The sequence below is a fragment of the Oncorhynchus clarkii genome, chromosome 8, assembly GCF_045791955.1.
Source record: "Oncorhynchus clarkii lewisi isolate Uvic-CL-2024 chromosome 8, UVic_Ocla_1.0, whole genome shotgun sequence".
Classification (NCBI taxonomy): domain Eukaryota; kingdom Metazoa; phylum Chordata; class Actinopteri; order Salmoniformes; family Salmonidae; genus Oncorhynchus; species Oncorhynchus clarkii.
In genome coordinates this window covers 33,202,429-33,225,342 of record NC_092154.1, presented here as the reverse complement: position 1 = coordinate 33,225,342, position 22,914 = coordinate 33,202,429, and the positions used below count along the sequence as shown (strand labels likewise).

The window sequence follows — 22,914 nt, the reverse complement described above, 5'->3', positions numbered from 1 at the left end:
GTTGTCTCCGACAGGCAGGCCTGACAGCCAACACAAAGAAGTGGGTGTGGCACCGTGAGAGGCATGAGCATAGGTGTGGCTGAAGGACTCCCAGTGTAGCACCATGGACAGTGGCACTGGCTGCAGCACAGTGGACCACGGCACTCAGTTCAGCAGTGTGGAAGGCTGAGTTATCATCAACACCAGGCCAGCCGAAGACAGCGCCACAACTATGCTCACCCAACACACCTGTGCAGGATTATATAATCAGCACACCTGCAAGGCATTCCCTAATAAACTGACTGGCACAAGAGTGCAGGCTGGACATCACTCAAGTGAATCAGTTAGGTAGACGCAGCCAGTGTGCCTACTCTCCCACTTACACCGTGTTTCTCTCTCTCCTTCCACAGGCTCCTCAGAAGGAGAGTTACGGACTGGGCCAGTGAGGCCACAGCACCGCAGGAGACTACAGGTGACCGCCATCTTTAACCACCCTCTTGCTTGAACAGCTTGTAGACTAGAGTGCCAGAGACACTAAAAGCTAAAGTAAAAGCATCTGGAAATGGAACTATTTTGTTGTGTGTTTACTCATTGCCGCTTGTGTAGTCAGGCACAACCACTCTTCCCGACAGGCATTTATTGGTAGATGGGTTAAAAGAAAAGCAGACATTGAATATCCCTTTGAGCATGCGGAAGTTATTAATTACACTTTGGATAGAGTATAAATAAGCCCACTCACTACAAAGATCCAGGCATCCTTCCTAACTCGGTTGCCGGAGAAGAAAGGAACAGCTCAGGGATTTCACAATGAGGCCAATGTGGATTTTAAAACAGTTAGTTTAATGGCTATGATAGGAGAGAACAGAGGATGGATCAATAACATTAGTTACTCCCCAATACTAATAGAGTGAAAAGAAGAAATCCTGTACAGAACAAAAAGATTTCAAAGCATGCATCCTGTTTGCAACAAGGCACCAGAGAAATACTGCAAAAAAAGTGTCAAAGCAATTAACCTTTTTCTCTATACAATGTGTTATGTTTGGGGCAAATACAACACATTACTGAGTACCACTCTCCATATCTCCAAGCATAGTGGTGGCTGCATCATGTTATGGGTATACTTGTAATCGTTAAGGACTGGGGAGCTTTTCAGGAGGAAAAAAGAAACGGAATGGAGCTAAGCACAGGCAAAATCCTAGAGGAAAACCTGGTTCAGTCTGCTTTCCACCAGAGACTGGGAGATTAATTCACCTTTCAGCAGGACAATAACCGAAAACACAAAGCCAAATCTACACTGGAGTTGCTTACCAAGAAGTCAGCGAGTGTTCCTGAGAGGCTGAAGTTTTTACTTAAATCTGCTTGAAAAACTATGGGAAGACCTGCAAATGGTTGTCTAGCAATGACCAACAATCAATTAGACAGAGCTTGAATTTTATAAAAAATAATACATTGGTAAATGTTGCACAATCCAGGTCTGGAAACCTCTTAGAGACTTACCCAGAAAGACTCACAGTGGTACTCGCTGCCAAAGGTGATTCTAACATGTATTGACTCAGGGGGTTTGATACTTATCTAATCACGATATATTCATGTTTTATTTTTCATAAATGTTTTACAAATGTTAGGGTGGGTTGCACCAACATGGATAAACTATTAAACTGGGTTAAATCACTTTCTGGTGTTATTAGAGACTTGTGGAGACTCTGACGTGAAAGTACGTATCGTTCTTACTCTTCTCAACGAGCAGCGGGTGCTGCCGTGGGCTCCACCCCCGTCCCAAAGCACTCACAGGACTCACACTCACAGCAGTCCCTCCCAGCTGCAGTCAGAGCAGATGTTCACCCCTCCGTGTCCAGACTGCAAATGAATTGTGCATGCGGGAAGCTTCCGCTGGCTGATCCCGCCCTGGCTTACATTCAGGGCGGGATGTAAATGTAAAATGTGCTTTGTCTAAAATAAATCACTGCATTTGACTCACACAAGCTCAGTCACTTACTCACCTTGTCCACTGTGTGTGTGCCTCTCTGTGACATAAGCTAAACGTCTAGCTGGCTAGCTCATCATGTCTGTCTAAACTGTACACTCAAAAATACAGAAAGGAGTGAGAATCAAACCCTGAATTCAAAAGCCTTTGAATTCAGGGTTTAATTCCACCTCCTTTCTGTATTTTTGAGTATACAGTTTAGACAGACATGAAGCCATTTATTGGAGCCGTTTATTGGTTGAAGCCGTTTATTGGAGATGATACACGGGCATACTGCCTGTATCGTAAGGCTGATTTCTACACCAAACTTAGTGATGTAAAAAAACACAACTCAAAAACATACTCAAAAGCCAAAGCCTTATAACAGTTCCACCCAAAACAAGCTGCCATTTATGGTTAAAAAAGTTTACTCTCCAAAAAAGGCTGAGGCCACCATGGCATTAGCTATCGCTGAACACTGTTCCATGCTGGCATGTGATCACATTGGAGAAGCATGTAGACCTGCTTTCTCAGACTCCACTGCTGCTACCCACTTCAAAATGCACACGACAAAGTGCACAGAAATTATTAACGGTGTTCTAGCACCATACTTTCTGAAAAAGATGGTTGCAGATGTGGGTGACCAGTGCTTCAGCCTCCTCCTTGATGAGTCCACGGATGTTAAGTGTTTCTAAGTACCTGGGGGTTGTGATAAGGTACTTTAGTGACACCAAGCAGACAATTGTATCAACATTTCTGGGGCTTGTTGAGTTGGAGGGAGGAGATGCCAAATTTATAGCCCATGTTGTTGTGGCTTTCCTCGAGAAGTGTTGTCTTAAAAAAACGAAACTCCTGGGGATAGGGACTGACAATGCCTATGTTATGATGGGGATTAACAATGTGGTCCATAAAGTGCTGAAGGAGGACGAGGAGTATGGCCTCAAATATCTGATTCTTATTCGCTGTGTGTGCCACTCTCTGCAGCTTGCTCATTTGTAGTTCTAAACATGTTTAGGGTGTTTTTAACTCACTTTTTGTCTCTCCCACAATGTTATTCCTCTCTCCTACAGCGTCCATCACAATGACATGCACATGACCCATTATGCAAATTAGGCGATTAGCCAATAGCTACTTTCCTTACTGAGGAGTTGGCAACACTGCGGAGGCCCCCCTCTGGCTCCGGTCTGACATAGCCCCTGCCTCTCCTCTGCTGCAGCACGCTTTCTACCTATTTGGGTCCCCCTCTTTTCTTTAATCCGTGTTGATCCATTACGTCTGTCGCATAAAATGGCCTAGGTGTCTTTCCTTCTTTTTGACAGTTGTGTTGTCTGTCTTTTTATTCTCCAGTAACAGTTACGTTACTATAGTCCTCCAGCTCCGACAATAGTTTTTTTTCCGAAGCGGAGAAATGGTTACTTTTTTGAAGTGCCATGATCAGGTGGCTAACGGACAAATCATAAGTGGATAAATAACTTTAAGTAGTGACAATAATAAATCATATTTTATGCTATCTAATTTGGTTTATAAACTAGCTAGCTACATGAGCTAACATTAGCTAACGAATGAGTTTTCTGTCTAGTACTGGCAAATAATGGATTTTATTTCAAATCAAACAACCCATGAGAATCTTTCACGATGGAGTTGCAGTAGTTCTAATGTTACATTGTTATTATTTTATCAAGGAACAGCAACTTTCTGGCCTCATTTGTCAAATCGGCTAGCTACTCCGTTTCAACTCACAAAATACCTCTTATATTGGTGTAACATGTCACTAATCATAGTTTAAAACCGGTAATCATAGATTTACTGATCCAGATTTAAAATTAAGTGGTGCGACACATCTTTGATGAATTATAAACATAGATTTCCAAAACCTAGATTAGCTCTAATCCTAGAGAAATTTAAAACATGTTGGTGCAACCCACCCTTAGATTTATTCTTCCACTTTGACATTAGTGCGTATTTTGTGTAGATCATTGACAAAAACATGACAATGAAATCCATTTTAATCCCACTTGTAACACAACAAAATGTGGAAAAAGTCAAGGGGTGAGAATACTTTCTGAAGGCACTGTAGATGTTAAAATGCCTATAGGTTTTTTAGGTTGTGAAGGTGGGGACCCCTGGAGGTAAATGGAAATGGTGTCTGTGTTCATGTGCTTTTACCATTTGAAAATAAACTTGAAAAAACATGTTTAAAAAAATAATAATTGCTGTTATGCACTTTTACTCTCCCCCATCCCAGTATGTTTCCAATTCCCACTTGATTCTGTAACTTATTCCCCTTCATGGAGCTCTGGTAGTTTCATGATTAAAGAAAATGGTTCTTTGGGATTCTATATGCCATCTTTAGGGGTGCCACACATGAAGCAAATGATACAACCCTTTAAAACACATTTTGAGATCATTGTAGGGTTTTTTCCTCCAGTACTTTGAATGGGGAATGGGGTTTCCACGGGAAATGTTTTCCTGAGGTTCCAACAGTAAACACGGGGGTAGGGCTTAGTGAAGGATCCATTGTGTATTATTTCAGAGTTAAAGCTGTCTGGAATAATATGCTTTCATTCCTCCCAAGTCATAAGTCTGCAACCCTATCTCTCCGGCTCTTGTCACGTCCTGACCTTAGTTCCTTTTTTAGGTCTCTGTTTTAGTTTGGTCAGGGCGTGAGTTGGGGTGGGCATTCTATGTTTTTGTTCTAGGTTTTGTATTTCTGTGTTTGGAATGGTATGGTTCCCAATCAGAGGCAGCTGTCGATCGTTGTCTCTGATTGAGAACCATACTTAGGTAGCCTGTTTTCCCACTATGATTTGTGGGTAGTTATTTTCTGCTTAGTGTTTTTGTTGCACCTTGCAGAACTGTTAGTTTGTCGTTTTTGTTCCAGTATTCATCTTTATTAAAATCGTTATGAATATGTCCCACGCTGCTCTTTGGTCCTCTTCCCCTTCTCCCGACGACAATCGTTACAGCTCTAGACCTATGGTCAGCATCCATCCTCTCTATAGTCTCAAAAATGCTACTTTTGAAGTTTTGAACTTGATGATACAGTAGGTCTGGTTATTAGTTTGCCATAGTAGTAGAGCTAATGGTTGTGTCCCCCTGCTCCGATGTTGCTTATGCATGCCAGATCTTACAATGCTTGGATATGTATTTTACATATCAGGTGAGCTAACCACATCATGGGTGCGTTCCTTTGCCCAGGCGTTGCTGACATGTCAGATCTTACAACACCTGTATAGGTATTTGACTACATATTTTATAGCAATATGGTGCCGGACTGCAGAGTCGATGATGTGGAACGCAGCCATATTGTCAGGGACTCCTTGAAAGTTCTTTGAGCCCCTCGGGAATCCTATAGGCCCCTTGGTTCATCACTGACAAAAGACTTGCAGAATTTCTTAAAGAAGAAGTGAAGTTCCTTCTGGAAAAATAAAGTTATTCTATTCTATAGCCTAATGTTTAGCCTACCTGCTCTGCCATACCTGGGTCGTTCCATATGCTTTCAATCACTTTCTGACTGCACCCTTTTTTGATTTGAACGAAACCTTTCATACATGCTTGCCCATAGTGGAAGTGGTCAAAGTGACGTTTTGGACCTGAATGCCACAAATGACCCATTTTGCGAACCCACCCTACCATAAGATGTCGATCTCTTCTTCGCTGAAAAATATTGATATAATTTTAAAGCTTATAAAACAGGGTTGTCAAACTTTTCTATGACTTCTAGAAAAAAAGTTAATTGGCATTAAAACCTGAAAGAAATGTATTTTGTTCTTCTCATTTTCACAAACGCTGTAGTTTAGACCCTATTTTACATCATCTGAAGTATTTGTGTTGTGCCCATCATCAATTGAGACAGCATACTCTTGAACACAGGGTGGGTGTCAGTTCAATCATAGGAATAGAATGCATAGAATGGGCCTATCCCTTCAGACCACTGCAATTTAGCTGGTACACCATTGACATTTCTGCTCTGCATCAGATTCATTTTGTGCTTCAGTTCACAATCGGGTATTCTATCAGTGTTCTGACTGATACTTTTCTCTGGTACTTTTCTCCGTGAAGCCAGCCTAATTTTCTCCAGTAAAATGCAAGATTAACTTTAAATTGAACATAAGGAAATGCAGCTGGCTACATTATTTCTATGATTAACATTAGAAATATGATGGCCATGCATAGTTTTTGCAAAAAAATACCTTGCTTTTTCATTTTAAGCTCATTTACTTGTGTGGCTGTCAGCCAAATAGCGTTGCACTTCTGTTGTCATCTGATGAAAATGAAGCTATTTTCTGCCGAATGTGTTGCACTAATGTATTTTCTGTGAAGGAAAACTATAGTTGCACGTCCCTGATACTCTTTTGAAGAAAAACAGCAACAACACTGTTGGTTTATATTATTTAAAACGCAACCTCTGTCAATACACATCGGGATTTACCTGCTCCCGCTTTCTCTCTTTGTGCTATTTATAAATACACACTTGAGTGGCTCAACTGTTCCGGGGAAATAAGGTAAGCTTCATAATGTAAAATACTGTGACAGGTGAAATGAAGAACGTGATCTGCTTCATCTTCTATGTATTGCACAAATTGACTGCAGGTATTTACTTAAAGTGGCTACAAATATAACCATTTATTGAAAGACGTAAAATAAATACTTTCAAAGGTATTGACGATATTGGAAAAACCATCCTGTGGCTATTTCCAAATACGGTAAATGGTATAGGCTAGGGTATACCGTCCGAGCCTATACCCTATAGTTATTTGAGTGTCTCGGATTTACATTTACTATGTTTAAAATCCACGAGACCAGGCTGCAGGCATCCCTGGACTGCATTGTCATTCTCAACCTAGAATTGCATCACAATTCATGATATCCTCCTCTCTCAACCACTCTAAACTTGGACATATTTATAGACACATTCCCAGTGAAATAAATGAGCCTGAGCTCTAGGATACAACTTTTCGCAGAAGGACAGTAGGCTACCTTGCACGGAGCAGCTTAGTCCAGCCCTTTTCTTTTCCCAGTTTGCCGCATTAGAATCGAGTTCCTAGCAAGACCCAACATTATCTTGGGTCGCTCTGTAGTGTATCCGGATCTCCCCTGCACTCGCGTTTCAACCACAACAGCAGCAAACAGCCTCAAGCCTGTCTCTGATTATTGAAGCAACAGAAATAGGGGTAAACGGAGAAAAATGCGGTGAGGCAGAAAAAGAGAGACAACTGGAGTATTTTATCGGGCGGTACGTGGGGATATCAAGGTGGGTGGTTGATTGCATTGCAATAGCCTACGGTGTTTGCCAGATTAAAGCAGCCCCGCACAGCGATATTGTTTTATGCAGGGATAGACGCAAATAGTATGTGCATTTCTGTGTATTGTTATTGCATATCCCTCTCTCTTATAGCCTAGCCTTGTACAGAACTCGGTTCTGTACATCATATCAGGGTTTCTTTCATTCAGAATCTGCTCTCTGTTCAGAGTTTTACTGTAGCCTTATTGCCATGCCTAACAATTAGACACTTGTATTCAGCAGGCATTTCTTCTGCAAGACCACACACACCCGTGGATAAACCTAAGCAGCTGCCTTTCCATTGATCAGGCAACCTATTAATTCCACATGAAACCCAAGGGGGACTGTCAGGTTCTCTTTCCATCACCTACTTGTATGATTAATCTAATGCTACACTGGACACGATGATGGTGAACATCCTGCAGGGATATGCACATCCCAGCAGTCATCCCTGTGCTCAATTAGCTTGCAGCATTTTAAGTATGGGTCATTGCTCTAGATCACTTGTCAACAAACATGGTTTGCCACTGTAGTCAGAGGGTATCTGCTCCATTAAAGGAGAATTTAGTGTTAGCCATACTTGTGTTTAAAGATTTGTGGACTGAGCATTCGCTGTACTTCTAGGTGTATTACTCCCTGTCAACTCTGCGGCGGATCCAAGAGAGAGCACCGGAGGGGAGAGCGAGGGGCGCTGGGACACATAGTCACGTTGCTTCCACTCTGCACCTGCTGCATCATGGGTAACGTCGCTGGCAAGGACGACCATGGCCCTACAGGTTCCCTACATGAACGTACACACACACTCTCTCTCATTGTCACATGCCATTATATTAAACTCTGACAGTAACTCTGATTAGAACCTTCTCTTCCTGTTTCCCATGTTTCTACAATATTTCCTTTCAAGCTGTTTGTACTCCTACACAATTTGTTCACAATCTTTTATGCCTCCCCTTCTCGATCTGTCTACCTGTGATTCTCTATTGTAGCATTGCTGACTTCTTTTTCTGACACACACACACACACACATACACTTCCTCCCCTAAACACTTGTTTAAAACCCTGGCCGTTCCTATCCTTCCTATCTGGTCTCAGTAGGCTGGAAACCGACTCAGACTGTGGGAATAGCTCCCTGGATACTGTGTGCCCACCGCCAGGCACATGCAATACATCAGGCTGTGCTAGCTGAATAATGAGTCTGCAGAATTCTGCTGCCCAACACAACGACAGGGAGGGGGAACATGAGACACTAGAGGCTTAGTGTGTGTGTGTGTGTGTGTGTGTGTGTGTGTGTGTGTGTGTGTGTGTGTGTGTGTGTGTGTGTGTGTGTGTGTGTGTGTGTGTGTGTGTGTGTGAATATGCAGTAGAGTTTGACATAGTGGATGTGTTTCGAATGTAAATCAATTGACTACAAGCAGCAAGAGATGCGGCGTCTAAATTCAGTGAGGGAGTAAGTCTCTAGATATGGCCACTTGGGAAATGAGTGTCTGTTAATGAAAGACAGGCTCTGCCGTGTCTATCAGCCTACCAAGGACTGTGTGAGAGAGAGGAAGGGCATTGACTGTTTATATATGCATATTCTGCATCAAAGTGCAGGCATCCTGCTATAGCCACACCCAACTCTGGTCTCCTATGTAGTTTTTATAGACTAGAAAATAGCTTAGGACAGCAGTTCTGTCTTGCTCTCGCTCTCTTTTCTGCTCCTCCCTACTCTCCTTTCCCCTTTCTCATATTTCTTTAATCTCCCCCTCTCCACTCTCCACCTTCTTTCTCTTTCCAGGGTCTCATTTAGATCTGTTCCACACTCCTCCCTCCTCCCCCTCTGATTCTGACCTGGCTGCAGCTCTGGCCTTGGCTCCAGCCGCGGCTCAGCTGCTGCAGCAGGGGACACCGTCCTCTGGGGCTACCGGAGGTATCGTCTGCCAGGGTGGAGCTTCCCCCTCCACCAACTCCAATTGGAGCCACACGCTGTCCGTCCCGCCAGAATGGGCTGTGATTAGCCTAGAGAGTGGTGCATCGACGCAGGGAACAGGGGTGGAAATGGACGGTGAAAGGCGACCGGGGAGGTGCTCCAGCAGCCACAACAACCACAGCAGCAGCCCTGTGTCCCCAGCCCAAGAGTCTCCGTCGAATCGTAGCCCTTTGGAGCAGAGCTGGCAGGACCGGGACAGTGGGCTGGAGCCCCAGGCAGGGCCGGAGAGGGCTAGGGAGGAGATGGCCCTGGCTCTGCTGAACCTGCTGGAACATCACAGGTCCACACTGGGGCTCAGTCCCGGCCTGGACGCGCCAGCAGGAGCAGCCGGTAAGGTCTCCACATCTGCATGGCCGTAGTAACCCAATCGTTGTAACTCAATTGTTTGTCTTGTCTCAACTTAACAGTGTGTGCATACATGTCCTTATAGTACGTGTGTGTGTGTGTGTGTGTGTCAGAGCTGCTGAGGCGGTTGATGGTGGAGAGAGAGGTGCTGGTCGAGGAGATGCGCAGCCTGAAGGACACACTGAGGGTGAGTCAGACGCTCCTCCCTTCTCTTCCCCACTGCATTCCCTCCGTCTCTTCCCCACTGCATTTCCTCCGTCTCTCCCTCAGCACTGCAGACACAAAATCGTTTCAAAGACCACACACACACAGACGCAAATATATCCATATTACTTTGAAGTGGATTGTGTTTTCCCTTCTCTACCCAGTGTTGTGCTCTGTTAGCTGTTTTAGGGCTCGACTCAATCGGTATCGCGGAAGATCCGCAGTATAGCGGGATTGAAATATGAAGGTGATTTCCGATTGAGCCGACATATGCAGCGTTTACCGTGAATGCCGTCTCCACGAAAGCGGAAACGTTGCCTTTTAAGAGTCGATCGACTCACCCGTGCGTCAATCTAAGTAACATAATAAAGAAATCCCCATCAAAATCTGCCAGTTTAAGGTAGAGATATACAGTGCCTTGCGAAAGTATTCGGCCCCCTTGAACTTTGCGACCTTTTGCCACATTTCAGGCTTCAAACATAAAGAAATAAAACTGTATTTTTTTGTGAAGAATCAACAACAAGTGGGACACAATCATGAAGTGGAATGACATTTATTGGATATTTCAAACTTTTTTAACAAATCAAAAACTGAAAAATTAGGCGTGCAAAATTATTCAGCCCCCTTAAGTTAATACTTTGTAGCGCCACCTTTTGCTGCGATTACAGCTGTAAGTCGCTTGGGGTATGTCTCTATCAGTTTTGCACATCGAGAGACTGAAATTTTTTCCCATTCCTCCTTGCAAAACAGCTCGAGCTCAGTGAGGTTGGATGGAGAGCATTTGTGAACAGCAGTTTTCAGTTCTTTCCACAGATTCTCGATTGGATTCAGGTCTGGACTTTGACTTGGCCATTCAAACACCTGGATATGTTTATTTTTGAACCATTCCATTGTAGATTTTGCTTTATGTTTTGGATCATTGTCTTGTTGGAAGACAAATCTCCGTCCCAGTCTTAGGTCTTTTGCAGACTCCATCAGATTTTCTTCCAGAATGGTCCTGTATTTGGCTCCATCCATCTTCCCATCAATTTTAACCATCTTCCCTGTCGCTGCTGAAGAAAAGCAGGCCCAAACCATGATGCTGCCACCACCATGTTTGACAGTGGGGATGGTGTGTTCAGCTGTGTTGCTTTTACGCCAAACATAACGTTTTGCATTGTTGCCAAAAAGTTCAATTTTGGTTTCATCTGACCAGAGCACCTTCTTCCGCATGTTTGGTGTGTCTCCCAGGTGGCTTGTGGCAAACTTTAAACAACACTTTTTATGGATATCTTTAAGAAATGGCTTTCTTGCCACTCTTCCATAAAGGCCAGATTTGTGCAATATACGACTGATTGTTGTCCTATGGACAGAGTCTCCCACCTCAGCTGTAGATCTCTGCAGTTCATCCAGAGTGATCATGGGCCTCTTGGCTGCATCTCTGATCAGTCTTCTCCTTGTATGAGCTGAAAGTTTAGAGGGACGGCCAGGTCTTGGTAGATTTGCAGTGGTCTGATACTCCTTCCATTTCAATATTATCGCTTGCACAGTGCTCCTTGGGATGTTTAAAGCTTGGGAAATCTTTTTGTATCCAAATCCGGCTTTAAACTTCTTCACAACAGTATCTCGGACCTGCCTGGTGTGTTCTTTGTTCTTTATGATGCTCTCTGCGCTTTTGTGAATGAATGGAAGCACGGAGGTAGTTTTGTGCCAACGGCTTAGACTTCTAGAGGTTAAAAGTTCAACCACCCTGTACATGTCTTCCTCAATACGATTTAATCAAGTCCTAAGACTTGGGATTTCATTCCAGCGGTAAGTAAGGCAAATGTTCAGGCAAGTCACAGTGTTTGTGGAAGGCAGGGTTTCTCAATATGTGTGCTAACCTAAGCAACCTTTTATCAGTGGTTCAAAAATGTGACCTGGCTTTGACATTTTTCTAGAAGTGTTCTGTTTGAGAATATCACAGTCGGCCTCCACCATCTGCAAACACGGTGCAACAGCTACTGTAAATGAGCCAGTGATAAGCAGTGGGGTGGTCCTGACATACAGTATGGGAGGTTGTCCCTCTCTCTAGATTACTGTGACTAACTGTACACAGGGAACATTGCAAGGATTCCTGGCATACTTTGTTGAAATGTTCACCTGAATGAATTCTTCTTTTGACCAATGCAAAATCCCTGATTTCGACATGTTTACTGTAGACTGTATCAACAGAGCTATTGATTTTCTGCTACATGTGGCAGCATGCATGTCTGTCTGCTGGCCTAGATGTAAAATGATAAAATGACACCTGCTCTTTCCGTGACAGACTGACCAGGTGAATCCAGGTGAAAGCTATGAGCCGTTATTGATGTCCCTTGTTAAATCCACGTCAATCAGTGTAGATGAAGGCGAGGAGACTAGTTAAAGTTTTTTTTTAAGCCTCGACAATTGAGGCATGGACTGTGTGTGTGTGCCATTCAGAGGGTGAATGGGCAAGACAAATTATTTAAGTGCCTTTGAACGGGGTGTGGAAGTAGGTTCCAGGCGCACCGGTTTGAGTGTGAACTGCAGGTCTGCTTGGTTTTTCACACTCAACAGTTTCCTGTGTGTATCAAGAACGGTCCACCACCCAAATGGCATCCAGCCAGCTTGACACAACTGTGGGAAGCATTTTAGGTCAACATGGGCCAGCATCCCTGTGAAACGCTTTCGACTCTTTGTAGAGTCCATGCCTTGACGAATTTGGGCTGTTCTGAGGGCAAAAGGGGGTGCAACTCAATATTAGGAAGGTGTTCGTAATGTTTTGTACCCTGTATTTCCTGATACAATGAGTCAACTGACTCTTAAGTTCTCCGCACAAATGTATGGCTCTAGTTTGAGTGTACAGAATATTTAAGTCTGTCTCTCTCTCTCGGTCTGTCTCTCAATCTGTCTGGTTGTCTCACTCTCACTCTCAATTACTATTTCTTTCTCTCTTGCAGACTGAGCGAGCTGAGTGGCACCAGTTCCAGTGCGATCTGCAGGTGGCGGTGTCTGTGGCCGACCGGCTGCGCACGGAGGCGGAGGAGACTCTGGGCACGCTCAGAGAGAGCCACGGGGAACTGGAGGGCCAGCTGGCCCAGGCCCACTGCAGACAGCAGGACACAGACAGGGAACTGGAGAACCTGAGTGCTGAACACGGAGAGGCCTGTCACAGACTGTCTGCTCTCACCCTGGAACACCAACGCACCATCGCTGAGCTGGAGACACTGAGACGCATGCAGATAGAGAGAGGGAAGGACTCACACAGTCACAGAGAGATGGAGGGAAGAGACACAGAAGAGAGGCCGGCTGGTGAAGACACTGGTGAAGACATAAATGCGGTGGAGGCGCTGGATGGGGAGGAAAGAGAGGATTCTGAAAGGGAAGTGGAAGGAGAGAAAATAATAAATAGTGAGGGGGTGGATGTTAAGATGGGAGGGCAGTCTCCTGAGGAGCTTGTTAGTGGAGGGGAGAACCTGCTCAAAGGGAAGGGGGTGGCGGAGACGTACCTACGGAATTTGGTTGCAGCTGGAGAGAAGGGGTGCGGCTTAAGAGATCCACGGAGGATCGTGATGATGTCAGAGCGTTCCAGGTGAGAGCCTCATCATACCTGTATGATGCACTAGCACAGTGGTCACCAACCGGTCGATCGCCAAGGCCTTCCCAGTTACTCACTTCTGTAAAAAAAACAACGATAAAGCCTTGAATTCCTATTTTTTTAAATTGTATTTGTTTTGCACTGTTGGTAGTAGATGCACTTGATTCAGGAGCCATAGCGTCGAGAATGCAAAGTGTTCCCATTTTGAACCATTTCATGTGTCTGATGGTAGAACACAGCCTACCTGGCAGGCCCAGAGAGCAAAACAAGTGTACTTATAGTCCTACTGCTGGCCAGTCTGCTCAGATCAGTGTCTGCACAGTTTCTTTGACTGTGAAGAAGTGTCGAACGCACACCAAAGTTCCTAATGTGAGATTTCAAAACTTTTATAGCCATGTCTAGAGAGAGACTCAAAAACAACAGCTCTTTGCTGTATTCAGTATGAGTAAGTTCAGATTTTAAGTTGTTATTCAGCTCTGTCAACCCTTTGTTTAGAGGAAGAGAGAAGGGATGGTGACTCGGACTGACCATGAGATGCAGGCCATCTGTCCAGTAAATAAAATGAAAAGGCTAATTGGTCACTCAGCTGTGCCTCACATGTAATACAACAAATGATCTATTACCACTATCAATGTGATCATATACCTAACATTTTTTTTTTACATATAATTTCAAAATGGTCTGAGAAGAACGACATTGGCAGGGCAATTCAAGCCTAGCCAGTATGCAGTGATAATGCATTGGGCCGTTATCTTACTGCACACATATCATTGCTACAGAACTGATTTTAATTGGTCAATGTTGCATAGGCTTACATTTTAAGTCATGTTATTTATTTATTTCATTTAAGTGGTAGATCTCAACTTTTTTGACTCAGAAAATGATCTTGACTCAGAAAAGGTTGGTGACCACTGCACCAGCAATTTGGGGGTTGAGAATCTGTTACCTGGAGCCTGTCCCTTTGACACAACTATTATTTTTGAAAGCAGTCTCATATTTGATGAAAGCTAGCCTGTGTCTCTGCGCAAGGCCATGCTATATAGACACCAGTGTCCTACATGTATCTGTTTCAACTAAGTCCTATCTTATCTGTTTCAGGAGCCTCTCTCGACTTCCCCTGCCCACGGACTCTCTCCCTGCACAGAAGGGTAGCTCCCAGACCACCACTAGTACAACACTGCCTCTATGCAAGGTAATGCTTGTATTCAACCAACACGTTTATTTTTGGGAGTATCTAATCTCTTTGCAATGGTTTCAAATCTCATGTTATTTGTCACATGCACCGAATACAACGGGTGTAGACTTTACCCTGAAATGTCTGCTTTGCGAGCTCTTTCCAATGATGCAGAGTAATATATAATAAATAAATTGGTAACACGAGGAATAAAATACACAGAAATGAAGCTATATACAGGGAGTACCAGTACCAGATCAATGTGCAGGGGTACAAGGTATTTGAGGTATACAGTGCATTCGGGAAAGTATTCCGACCTCTTGACTTTTTCCATATTTTGTTATGTTACACCCTTATTCTAAAATTGATTAAATAAATAAATGTCCTCATTAATCTACACACAATAATGACGAAGCGAAAACAGGTTTTTAAAATTGCTCACATTTATTACAAATATAAAAACATATATATTATTTACAGACCCTTTGCTATGAGAGACTCGTGCATCCTGTTTCTATTGATCATCCTTGAGATGTTTCGACAACTTGGAGTCCACCTGTGGTAAATTTAATTGATTGGACATTATTTGGAAAGGCACACACCTGTCTATATAAAGTCTCACAGTTGAGCAAAAACCAAGCCATGAGGTCAAAGGAATTGTCCATAGAGCTCCAAGACAGGATTGTGTCGAGGCACAGATCTGGGGAAGGGCACCAAAACATTTTGTTACGTGTTACGCCTTATTCTAAAATAGATTAAATACTTTATTTTATACAGTCCATATAAGGAAATCAATCAGTTTAAATAAATTAATTGAACCCTAATCTATGGATTTCACATGACTGGGAATAAAAAATTTCTGTTGGTCACAGACACCCTTAAAAAAAAATTAGGCATGGATCAGACAACTAGTCAGTGTCTGGTGTGACCACCATTTTGCCTCATGCAGCACAACACATCTTCTTCGCAATAGAGTTGATTAGGTTTTTGATTGTGGCCTGTGGAATGTTATCCCACTCTTCAATAGCTGTGCGAAGTTGCTGGATATTGACGGGAACTGGAACACGCTGTCGTACACGTCGATCCAGAGCATCCCAAACATGCTCAATGGGTGACATATTCTGGTGAGTATGCAGGCCATGGAAGAATTTGGACATTTTCAGCTTCCAGGAATTGTGTACAGATCCTTGCGACGTGGGGCCGTGCATTATCATGCTGAAACATAAGGTGATGGTGGCAGATGAATGGCACGACAATGGGCCTCAGGATCTCGTCACGGTATCTCTGTGCATTCAAATTGACATTGATAAAATGTAATTGTGTTCGTTGTCTGTAGCTTATGCCTGCCCATACCATAACCACATCGCCACCATGGGTCACTCTGTTCACAACGTTGACATCAGCAAACCGCCCACATGCTGCCATACTGTTATCTGCCCGGTACAGTTGAAATCAGGATTCATTTGTGAAGAGCACACCTCCAGCGTTCCAATAGCCAGCGAAAGTGAGCATTTGCCCACTTAAGTCGGTTATGATGCCGAACTGCAGTCAGGTGAGGACGACGAGCACACAGATGAGCATGCCTGAGATGGTTTATGACAGTTTGTGCACAAATTCTTCGTTTGTGCAAACCCAGAGTTTCATCAGCTGTCTGGGTGGCTGGGCTCCGATGACCCCACAGGCGAAGAAGCCAGATGTGGAGGTCCTGGGCTGGCATGGTTACACGTGGTTTGCGCTTGTGAGGCCAGTTGGACGTACTGCCAAAATCTCCAAAACAACGTTTTAAGGCTGCTTATGGTAGAGAACATTAAATTCTCTGGCAACAGCTTTCCTGCAATCAGTGTGCCAATTGCACGCTTCCTCAACTTGAGACATTTGTGGCATTGTGTTGTGTGACAAAACTGCACATTTTAAAGTGGCCTTTTATTGTCCCCGGCACAAGGTGCACCTGTGTAATAGTGTTTAATCAGCTTCTTGATATGCCCCACCTTTCAGGTAGATGAATTATCTTTGCAAAGAAAATACATTTCTGGAATCTTTTATTTCAGCTCATGAATCATGGGACCAACACTTGTTGCGTTCATATTTTTTGTTCAGTGTATATATGAGTGTGTTTTGTATAGTGCATATACAGTGTATAGTCTTAGTCTGGACTTGAAATTCAAGGGTCATTTTCTGACCAATTTGGAAACAGTCATGCATTCTATAGCCACTACTCCTCTATCTCTTACCAGAAAGAAGAGCCAGTCAAAGGGAGAAGGATGGACCGCATACTGCAAACACAGGACACCTGGTCCAGCTTCTATACAAGTGTGTTCATTTAATCTACACCTACATTATACTTTGAGTTCAAACATAACTGTTTGCTTTTGAATGTGTATAGTGCATTTTGCTATGTGTGTAAAGTTACTATGCTCTTAACTAATTGCTAACGTCTAGCAGAAAAACAGGAGGAGGACCAGAACGCAGACCCACTGTCCTCGTTCAGGTGATTGGACAGGCCCTCTAAAGAAACATAAGAAATATGCCCAAATAAAGCCTTCTACCTAGCTATAACATTTGTCTGTTATCCACCTTCCAGACCTCAGGATGGTTTCAGCATGCTGCTGCGACGTCATGGAGGCTCCAGGCGGAACTCACTCCTGCGCTGGTGTCAAAGCCGCACCCAGGGCTACAAGGTCAAAACTAGCAAAGAAAAGTACCATTCACATTTACCAAACCATTGGTCACCTTATCTGACCAATACAAGACAATCCTCTATTTTGGATTTTTTTTTAATAGAATATTGAGATCACCAACTTCAGCAGCAGCTGGGAGGACGGTCTGGCTTTTTGTGCTGTGTACCACACCTATCTACCCACACACATACCATACAGCAGTCTCAGCCCAGGAGACAAGGTAAGAGAAATGCATTCATATAAACGACTCCATAGTTCACACAATATACAAACTGTTTTAGTAACCTTATTCACACCTACATGTTTTGTTCTGTGCAGAGTGAGAACCTGGGCCTTGCCTTCCAGACTGGGGGAAGTGTAGGAATCACATCCACACTGGTGAGACCCAAATTTAAACATTCCATGAAAGTTGTTGGGAAAGAAACTTAAAATATATATGTTTTAAAAGAGCTTGACTTGTGAGTAGAATGGTAGATGTCCTGTCACTGATGTCCAACTGTTCTTATGAGCATGGTAATGCTTCTCAGTTCCCACTTTTTTTTTTTACGTGAGTAGCAGTTGTCCTTGTAGAGCTGAGGGTACAGCTGAGTGTAAGCTTGTCTTTTAACAGAGGGTTTTTATTTGCTTGACAGACTGTGGAAGAGATGCTGAGACCAGGTGGGCCCGACTGGCAGAGGGTCCTGGGGTACGTTGAAAGCATGTTTCGTCACTTTGAGATGTGAGGTCATTTTCCTTCTGGCTTCCCTCCCAAACTCAACATCTAACTGGTCCGCCACCACCAGTCTGGTTCCTTTTCTTGCATCATGAACTGAACTGAGACAGCTGATTGGCCAAATTGACTGACGCACCACTAGGGATTGTAGGACAACTGTTGGAAATTATTTCTACTTCAGCTTCACTCTCCGTGTGGACTCCTGCTGTCGGCCATTGGTTGTAGGTGCACTGTGGATGGAAGTGAGGGTTTTAGGCTGAGCGCTGTTCTTTTGTTAAATTTCACGGTGATTGCACTGAATATGAGAACACAAGCATCACCATAAATGAGGAAATTGTGGATGTGACTATCTGAGGACTACAGTATATTCTAGACAAATTGCACCAGGAAAATGTATCAGACTTCAAGTTTATCACTTTGGGTGCAACTGTTGTTCTTTGTTGCACTTATTCTAATGCCTTTTTATTTAAGCACTTTATCAACAATAGGAAATCAGTTTTTAACTGGTAGATTTTTATTTTGTGGACACACTCTGCCATGTTTCACATTCTTTATCAGACTTTATTTGCTTAGAAATGTTGAGATATTTATGTAGCCATAAGTAGTATTCTAATGTCTATGAACCTCAACTCAAAGCACAAAGAGGAGCCAGATGACTTGAATGAGTTAGTTTAGTGGCGCTGCATCACAACCGGGATCAACCAAGAGTGACTGCCTTTTGAGGAAATGTGTATATACAGAACTGTCTAATTAAGCAATAAGGCCCGAGGGGGTGTGGTATGGCCAATATACCATGGCTAAGGGCTGTTCTTAGGCACAACGCAACGCGGAGTGCTAGGACACAGCCCTTAGCCGTGGTATATTGGCCATATATCACAAACCCCTGAGGGGCCTTATAGCTATTATAAACTGGTTACAAATGTAATTAGAGCAGTAAAAATAAATGTTTTGTCATACCCGTGGTATACTGTCTGATATACCATGGCTTTCAGCCAAATCAGCATTCAGGGTTCGAACCACCCAGTTTATAATTAGTTATATTTTGAATCTACTATTGGTTTGAAAATATTTTTAAGTCAATGTTTTAAATGTAGAATGAAAACAAGTGCCATAGGTTGGACTAATGAACAGAGGGGTATTTCTCCTGTTATGGGAATGGATTGTCTGTTGCTTCTATAAATCAGACAAAACCTCAATGTGGCCATATAAGGACTGAATCCTACAATGTTTGTCTTTGTGTGAAGGAGAGATGTACAGTATGTGCAAAGTATAAATTGAGGCATGTGCCACTCCCCGAAGAGTTTTACTGTGAATGATAACAGAAACAGTTGCCAAAGTCTTACTGCAATAAAGTTTGTGTTAATCTGCTTGGTGTGTTGCTGTTTTCACTTTTAAAAAAATTAAATTTCAACAAATCTGAGTAGCATTTTATTTTTTTATTACATGTATTAACTCTTATCCAGCAGTGACAGATTGAAAAGGTCCAACAGTAAATTATGGTATAAATGACTTAAGACAAAATGCAAAATAAATAAATACGGAAAACAAATACTCATAAACAAAGGATTTAAGTTAGCTGTCAGGTGTATTGCATTTAAATCCAGGAATGCAATAACTAAACTTTGAAGAATGAAATTTGTCTATCCTGGTTGGAGGTTGCAATTCTGACATTTTGTTTTCATTTGAACCAATACAGGTCTGATTTGTGTGCATTATCCCAGGGTGATATACCAAGGTAGCCAATTCACTTTTTCCTATGATTGATTGAAGAAAAAAAAAGAGATACTTTATGAAATTGACAATGCACACACATTTTCAAGTCCAGTAACATTTTTTTAGATGTCCCTTCTGAGAGACCAAGGCGAATTTCCTAGGAAGCTGTGATGGCACCACCTATGGGTGGAGTGGACAGGGGAGGCAGGAGAAGAGACTTCAGTTTGATGGACATGGCTGCTATCTCTGGGTCCTGAGTTTCATACATCTTCACCAGACGGGCAAATTTAAGGACACCTGAAAAATTTAAATAAGCAATGACTACCATGATTTCACAGAGCTCGAACTGAACATGAAGCTAAAAGTGTAAAGTCAAAACACAAATCAATGCCACTGAAAAGTGACAATAGATTGTCTCTATCCCTTTATCCTATATCGAACTGGTTTCACAAAGTGGCTTCTTACCCTCTCCCTCGTTGTTGAAGCCATACGCTTTGATGACCTCCTGTTGGATCTGGGTGGCCACAGGGAGCACCAGCTGCAGCATCTTGCCCATGTCGTTGCAGGCGCTCTCCCGTGCCTCCTCCATCCGTGCTGCATTCTCTGGCACAGAGAAGGCCTGGATGACCTCACTCAGCACTACTGCAACACACAAGAGCATTGTGAATAGATCTGTGCCACAACCGGGCATTAGTAATAGAGTGGGGTGGCAGGTAGCCTAGCAATTAAGAGCATTTGGGCCAGTAGCCAAAAAGCCACTGGTTCAAATCCCTGAGCTGGCAAGGTGGAAAAAATATTTTATTCAGCCCTTGAGCAAGGCAGTTAATCCAAAACAACTGCTCCCAGGACAGTGGACATCGATTAAGGCAGCCCACCACACCTCTCCGATTCAGAGGGATTGGGTTAATGCAGAAGACATATTTCAGTTGAATGCATTAACTTGTGCAACTGACAAGGTATCTCCTTTCCTAGATAAGGCACAATTATGTGACTGTTCATACCTCTGGCCTGCTCAACAGTGAGGGTGGGCTGCTGGGCTGGAGCTGAGGCCATTATATGTCTGGGAAAAAAGGTGTGATATAAGAGCAGATATTTCAATGAATAATGTGTATTTCAGAAAACGTTAGTTAGCTAACTTCTGCATATTTATGTACAGTGAGTAATACTTTCCTGTGTCCATTACTTACACAAACATAGGAAAACTGCATAAAGGGGCATATCTATCTAGCTATATATTTAGCTTTATCAAATGAATCCAGAACTATGGATGGAGATGTTTGACATGAGTACAGTATCCTTGTAGTAAGCTAGTTAGCTGTTGTGGCTAGGTAAACTAGCTAGGTGACAGCATCTAGTTAAGCTACATAGCTATTCCATCTTTAACGTTACTCTGGAATGCGCAATTAAATACCTACATAATCAATTAAATGCAGTATTGGTTACTTACAATATAGCAGTTGAATAAATACAAACAGCTTAGCAAGAAATGTTTTGCTTGTAAGCTGGGTGGTGGGGAGTGACGCTTTACGACTCGCCATTACGTCATTACGTACGCCTGGCTGAACAGGAAAGGAAACAAACTAAAGTGAAACAGATTTACAATATTCTTCCTGTAACAGTGAAACATTGAATTCGAGCATTACCATGAAAACACATTTTAGACAATATTTCCGCGGTTGAGAAGACGGGATTTCAAAGGAAAAATCATGTTAGGACTGCTCAAAATCTAGCTAGCCAAGGCAGTAACCAGTAACTTTCTTTCCTATCTGTCGTGCACATGTTGCGGCGCAGTCTTTCATTGCCGCATGACTCAAGAGTGGATTACAATATGGAGCAAAAGCTTTCAGAGTTCAGAGCTCGAAGAAGGGCTGATGTGGCTCCTAAGAAGAGCGAAAAGCAGCCCATAACATCATCTGACAGTGGCAGCACTTTGATCTCGGCCAGCTGCCAGTCATCAACAGCTGATGCAGACACACAGGAGTTTACAGAAGATCCAATCTCTGCTGTCGCTCAGGCTACAAGGACTAAACATTGGGGGGTAGGCTAAAACGCAATACTCAAAATACTATGGTCCGGTTACCCGTACACAGTTTAAACCAAGTCATGGACAAATAAAAACTTTAATTGGAGATTCATTGAGCATGCTGTCTGTGAAAACCAGCCCTATTTGTCAAGTATATGTCCGTTAGTAATACACGTAGATTCCATTTAGTCACTGTTCGCTAATTTAATTTAATCTTTCCCCACCTTTTTTAGGATGGCTGGTTGCTGGAGAGCAATCTGGGTCAATGGCTTGGTTCGAAACGACTGGCTTTCACAAATCTGATGTTGCTGAAGGTGTTGCTTTGGCTGGTTCTACTTGGGCTGTTTGCCGAACTGGAATTTGGGTTGCCTTTCTTCCTTATCTCTCTCTTCTACTGGCTGTACGAGGGGCTGCGGAGCCCAACTGCACGTCAACCAGGAGAACTGAGCGCTTATTCAGTGTTCAACCCAGACTGTCAGCCTCTCCTGGGGGCACTTACTGCAGAGCAGTTAGAGGGAGAGATGGGCTACAGACCACTGGCCAACAGATGAGACCCTCAAACAACTGACTTTATTCTGACATTTAATAGCTACTGTACTTTAAGATTTCCACTGTAATAAAAATGAACTGTAAATGTATTTATTTGAATGGTGCACATTGCTGATGCTGATTTTGAAGTCAAATATAGCCTATTCCAAACTACAAGATCATTCAACACTGCCAGACATTGATGATGCTGTGAAAACACCAACATCTACTTGTTAATTCCATTAACATGGGTGTACTTGAAACTTAGAACATATTACTGTACTTTGAACACACACACACACACACACAGAAAGTTGACAGTGTCTGAAATATTTTAGAAAAATATACTTTTTAATATATCTGACAGTGCTCAGTTTCCTTGCGCTTTACGACACGACAGATGTTATTGGCCCTTTGTTTGGGACTTCCAAACCGTACAAGTTGACATCGACAAGCGGGCAGAGTGGCCCACGTTTTGCGAGCATGGAGGGGCCAGAGATTGGCAGATTAGTAAATTGGGCTAAGGAACAGAAGGTGGGTATTGGAAAAAGGCCAGCAGTGCATGTTCTACGAGCCCATATAGCGGATGAAAGCACGGCGTGAGCGTGGTGAACGAATAGACGTGGTTATGGACAGCGATGAAGAAGGAGAAGAGCAGAGTGCAGTGGGAAGATGTGTGTTGGGGAAAGCATATTCTGATGGCTCAGAAATTGAACCTGATGAGAGTGAAGAGGAATTACCTGTGGTGGTAGGCGTGGTGAA

General features: G+C 43.2%; 3 protein-coding genes across 9 annotated transcripts; 2 read left to right on the top strand and 1 right to left on the bottom strand.

The window, feature by feature from the left end:
• The first annotated feature begins 6,735 nt into the window (after positions 1-6,735).
• On the top strand, positions 6,736-19,308 carry LOC139415301 (cytospin-A-like). 6 transcript variants are annotated; one of them, XM_071163332.1, is made up of 12 exons: positions 6,736-7,196; positions 7,851-8,017; positions 9,004-9,525; positions 9,654-9,727; positions 12,687-13,318; positions 14,423-14,516; positions 16,737-16,808; positions 16,938-16,986; positions 17,080-17,176; positions 17,280-17,396; positions 17,495-17,554; positions 17,809-19,298. In XM_071163332.1, the coding sequence occupies exons 2-11, from the start codon at positions 7,963-7,965 to the stop codon at positions 17,535-17,537; spliced, it is 1,755 nt and encodes a 584-aa protein (XP_071019433.1). In that variant the 5' UTR covers positions 6,736-7,196; positions 7,851-7,962; the 3' UTR covers positions 17,538-17,554; positions 17,809-19,298. The 6 variants fall into 6 exon arrangements, with proteins under 6 accessions (XP_071019433.1, XP_071019434.1, XP_071019429.1 ...); XM_071163333.1 differs by having other exon boundaries at positions 6,738-7,196; positions 16,941-16,986; XM_071163328.1 differs by having other exon boundaries at positions 6,740-7,196; positions 16,733-16,808.
• Positions 19,309-19,314: 6 nt separating this feature from the next.
• LOC139415304 (gene rich cluster, C10 gene) lies at positions 19,315-21,326 on the bottom strand. Of its 2 annotated transcripts, XM_071163337.1 has the most exons (5): positions 21,245-21,326; positions 21,049-21,160; positions 20,603-20,661; positions 20,067-20,240; positions 19,315-19,898 (listed from the first exon to the last, which is right to left on the bottom strand). In XM_071163337.1, exons 3-5 carry the CDS (start codon positions 20,652-20,654, stop codon positions 19,759-19,761), a joined length of 366 nt encoding a protein of 121 aa, XP_071019438.1. In that variant the 5' UTR covers positions 20,655-20,661; positions 21,049-21,160; positions 21,245-21,326; the 3' UTR covers positions 19,315-19,758. The 2 variants fall into 2 exon arrangements, with proteins under 2 accessions (XP_071019438.1, XP_071019437.1); XM_071163336.1 differs by lacking the exon at positions 21,245-21,326 and having other exon boundaries at positions 20,067-20,243; positions 21,049-21,148.
• On the top strand, positions 21,178-22,240 carry LOC139415303 (SAYSvFN domain-containing protein 1-like). The gene is made up of 2 exons (XM_071163334.1): positions 21,178-21,639; positions 21,858-22,240. Exons 1-2 carry the CDS (start codon positions 21,379-21,381, stop codon positions 22,173-22,175), a joined length of 579 nt encoding a protein of 192 aa, XP_071019435.1. The 5' UTR covers positions 21,178-21,378; the 3' UTR covers positions 22,176-22,240.
• Positions 22,241-22,914: the final 674 nt, after the last annotated feature.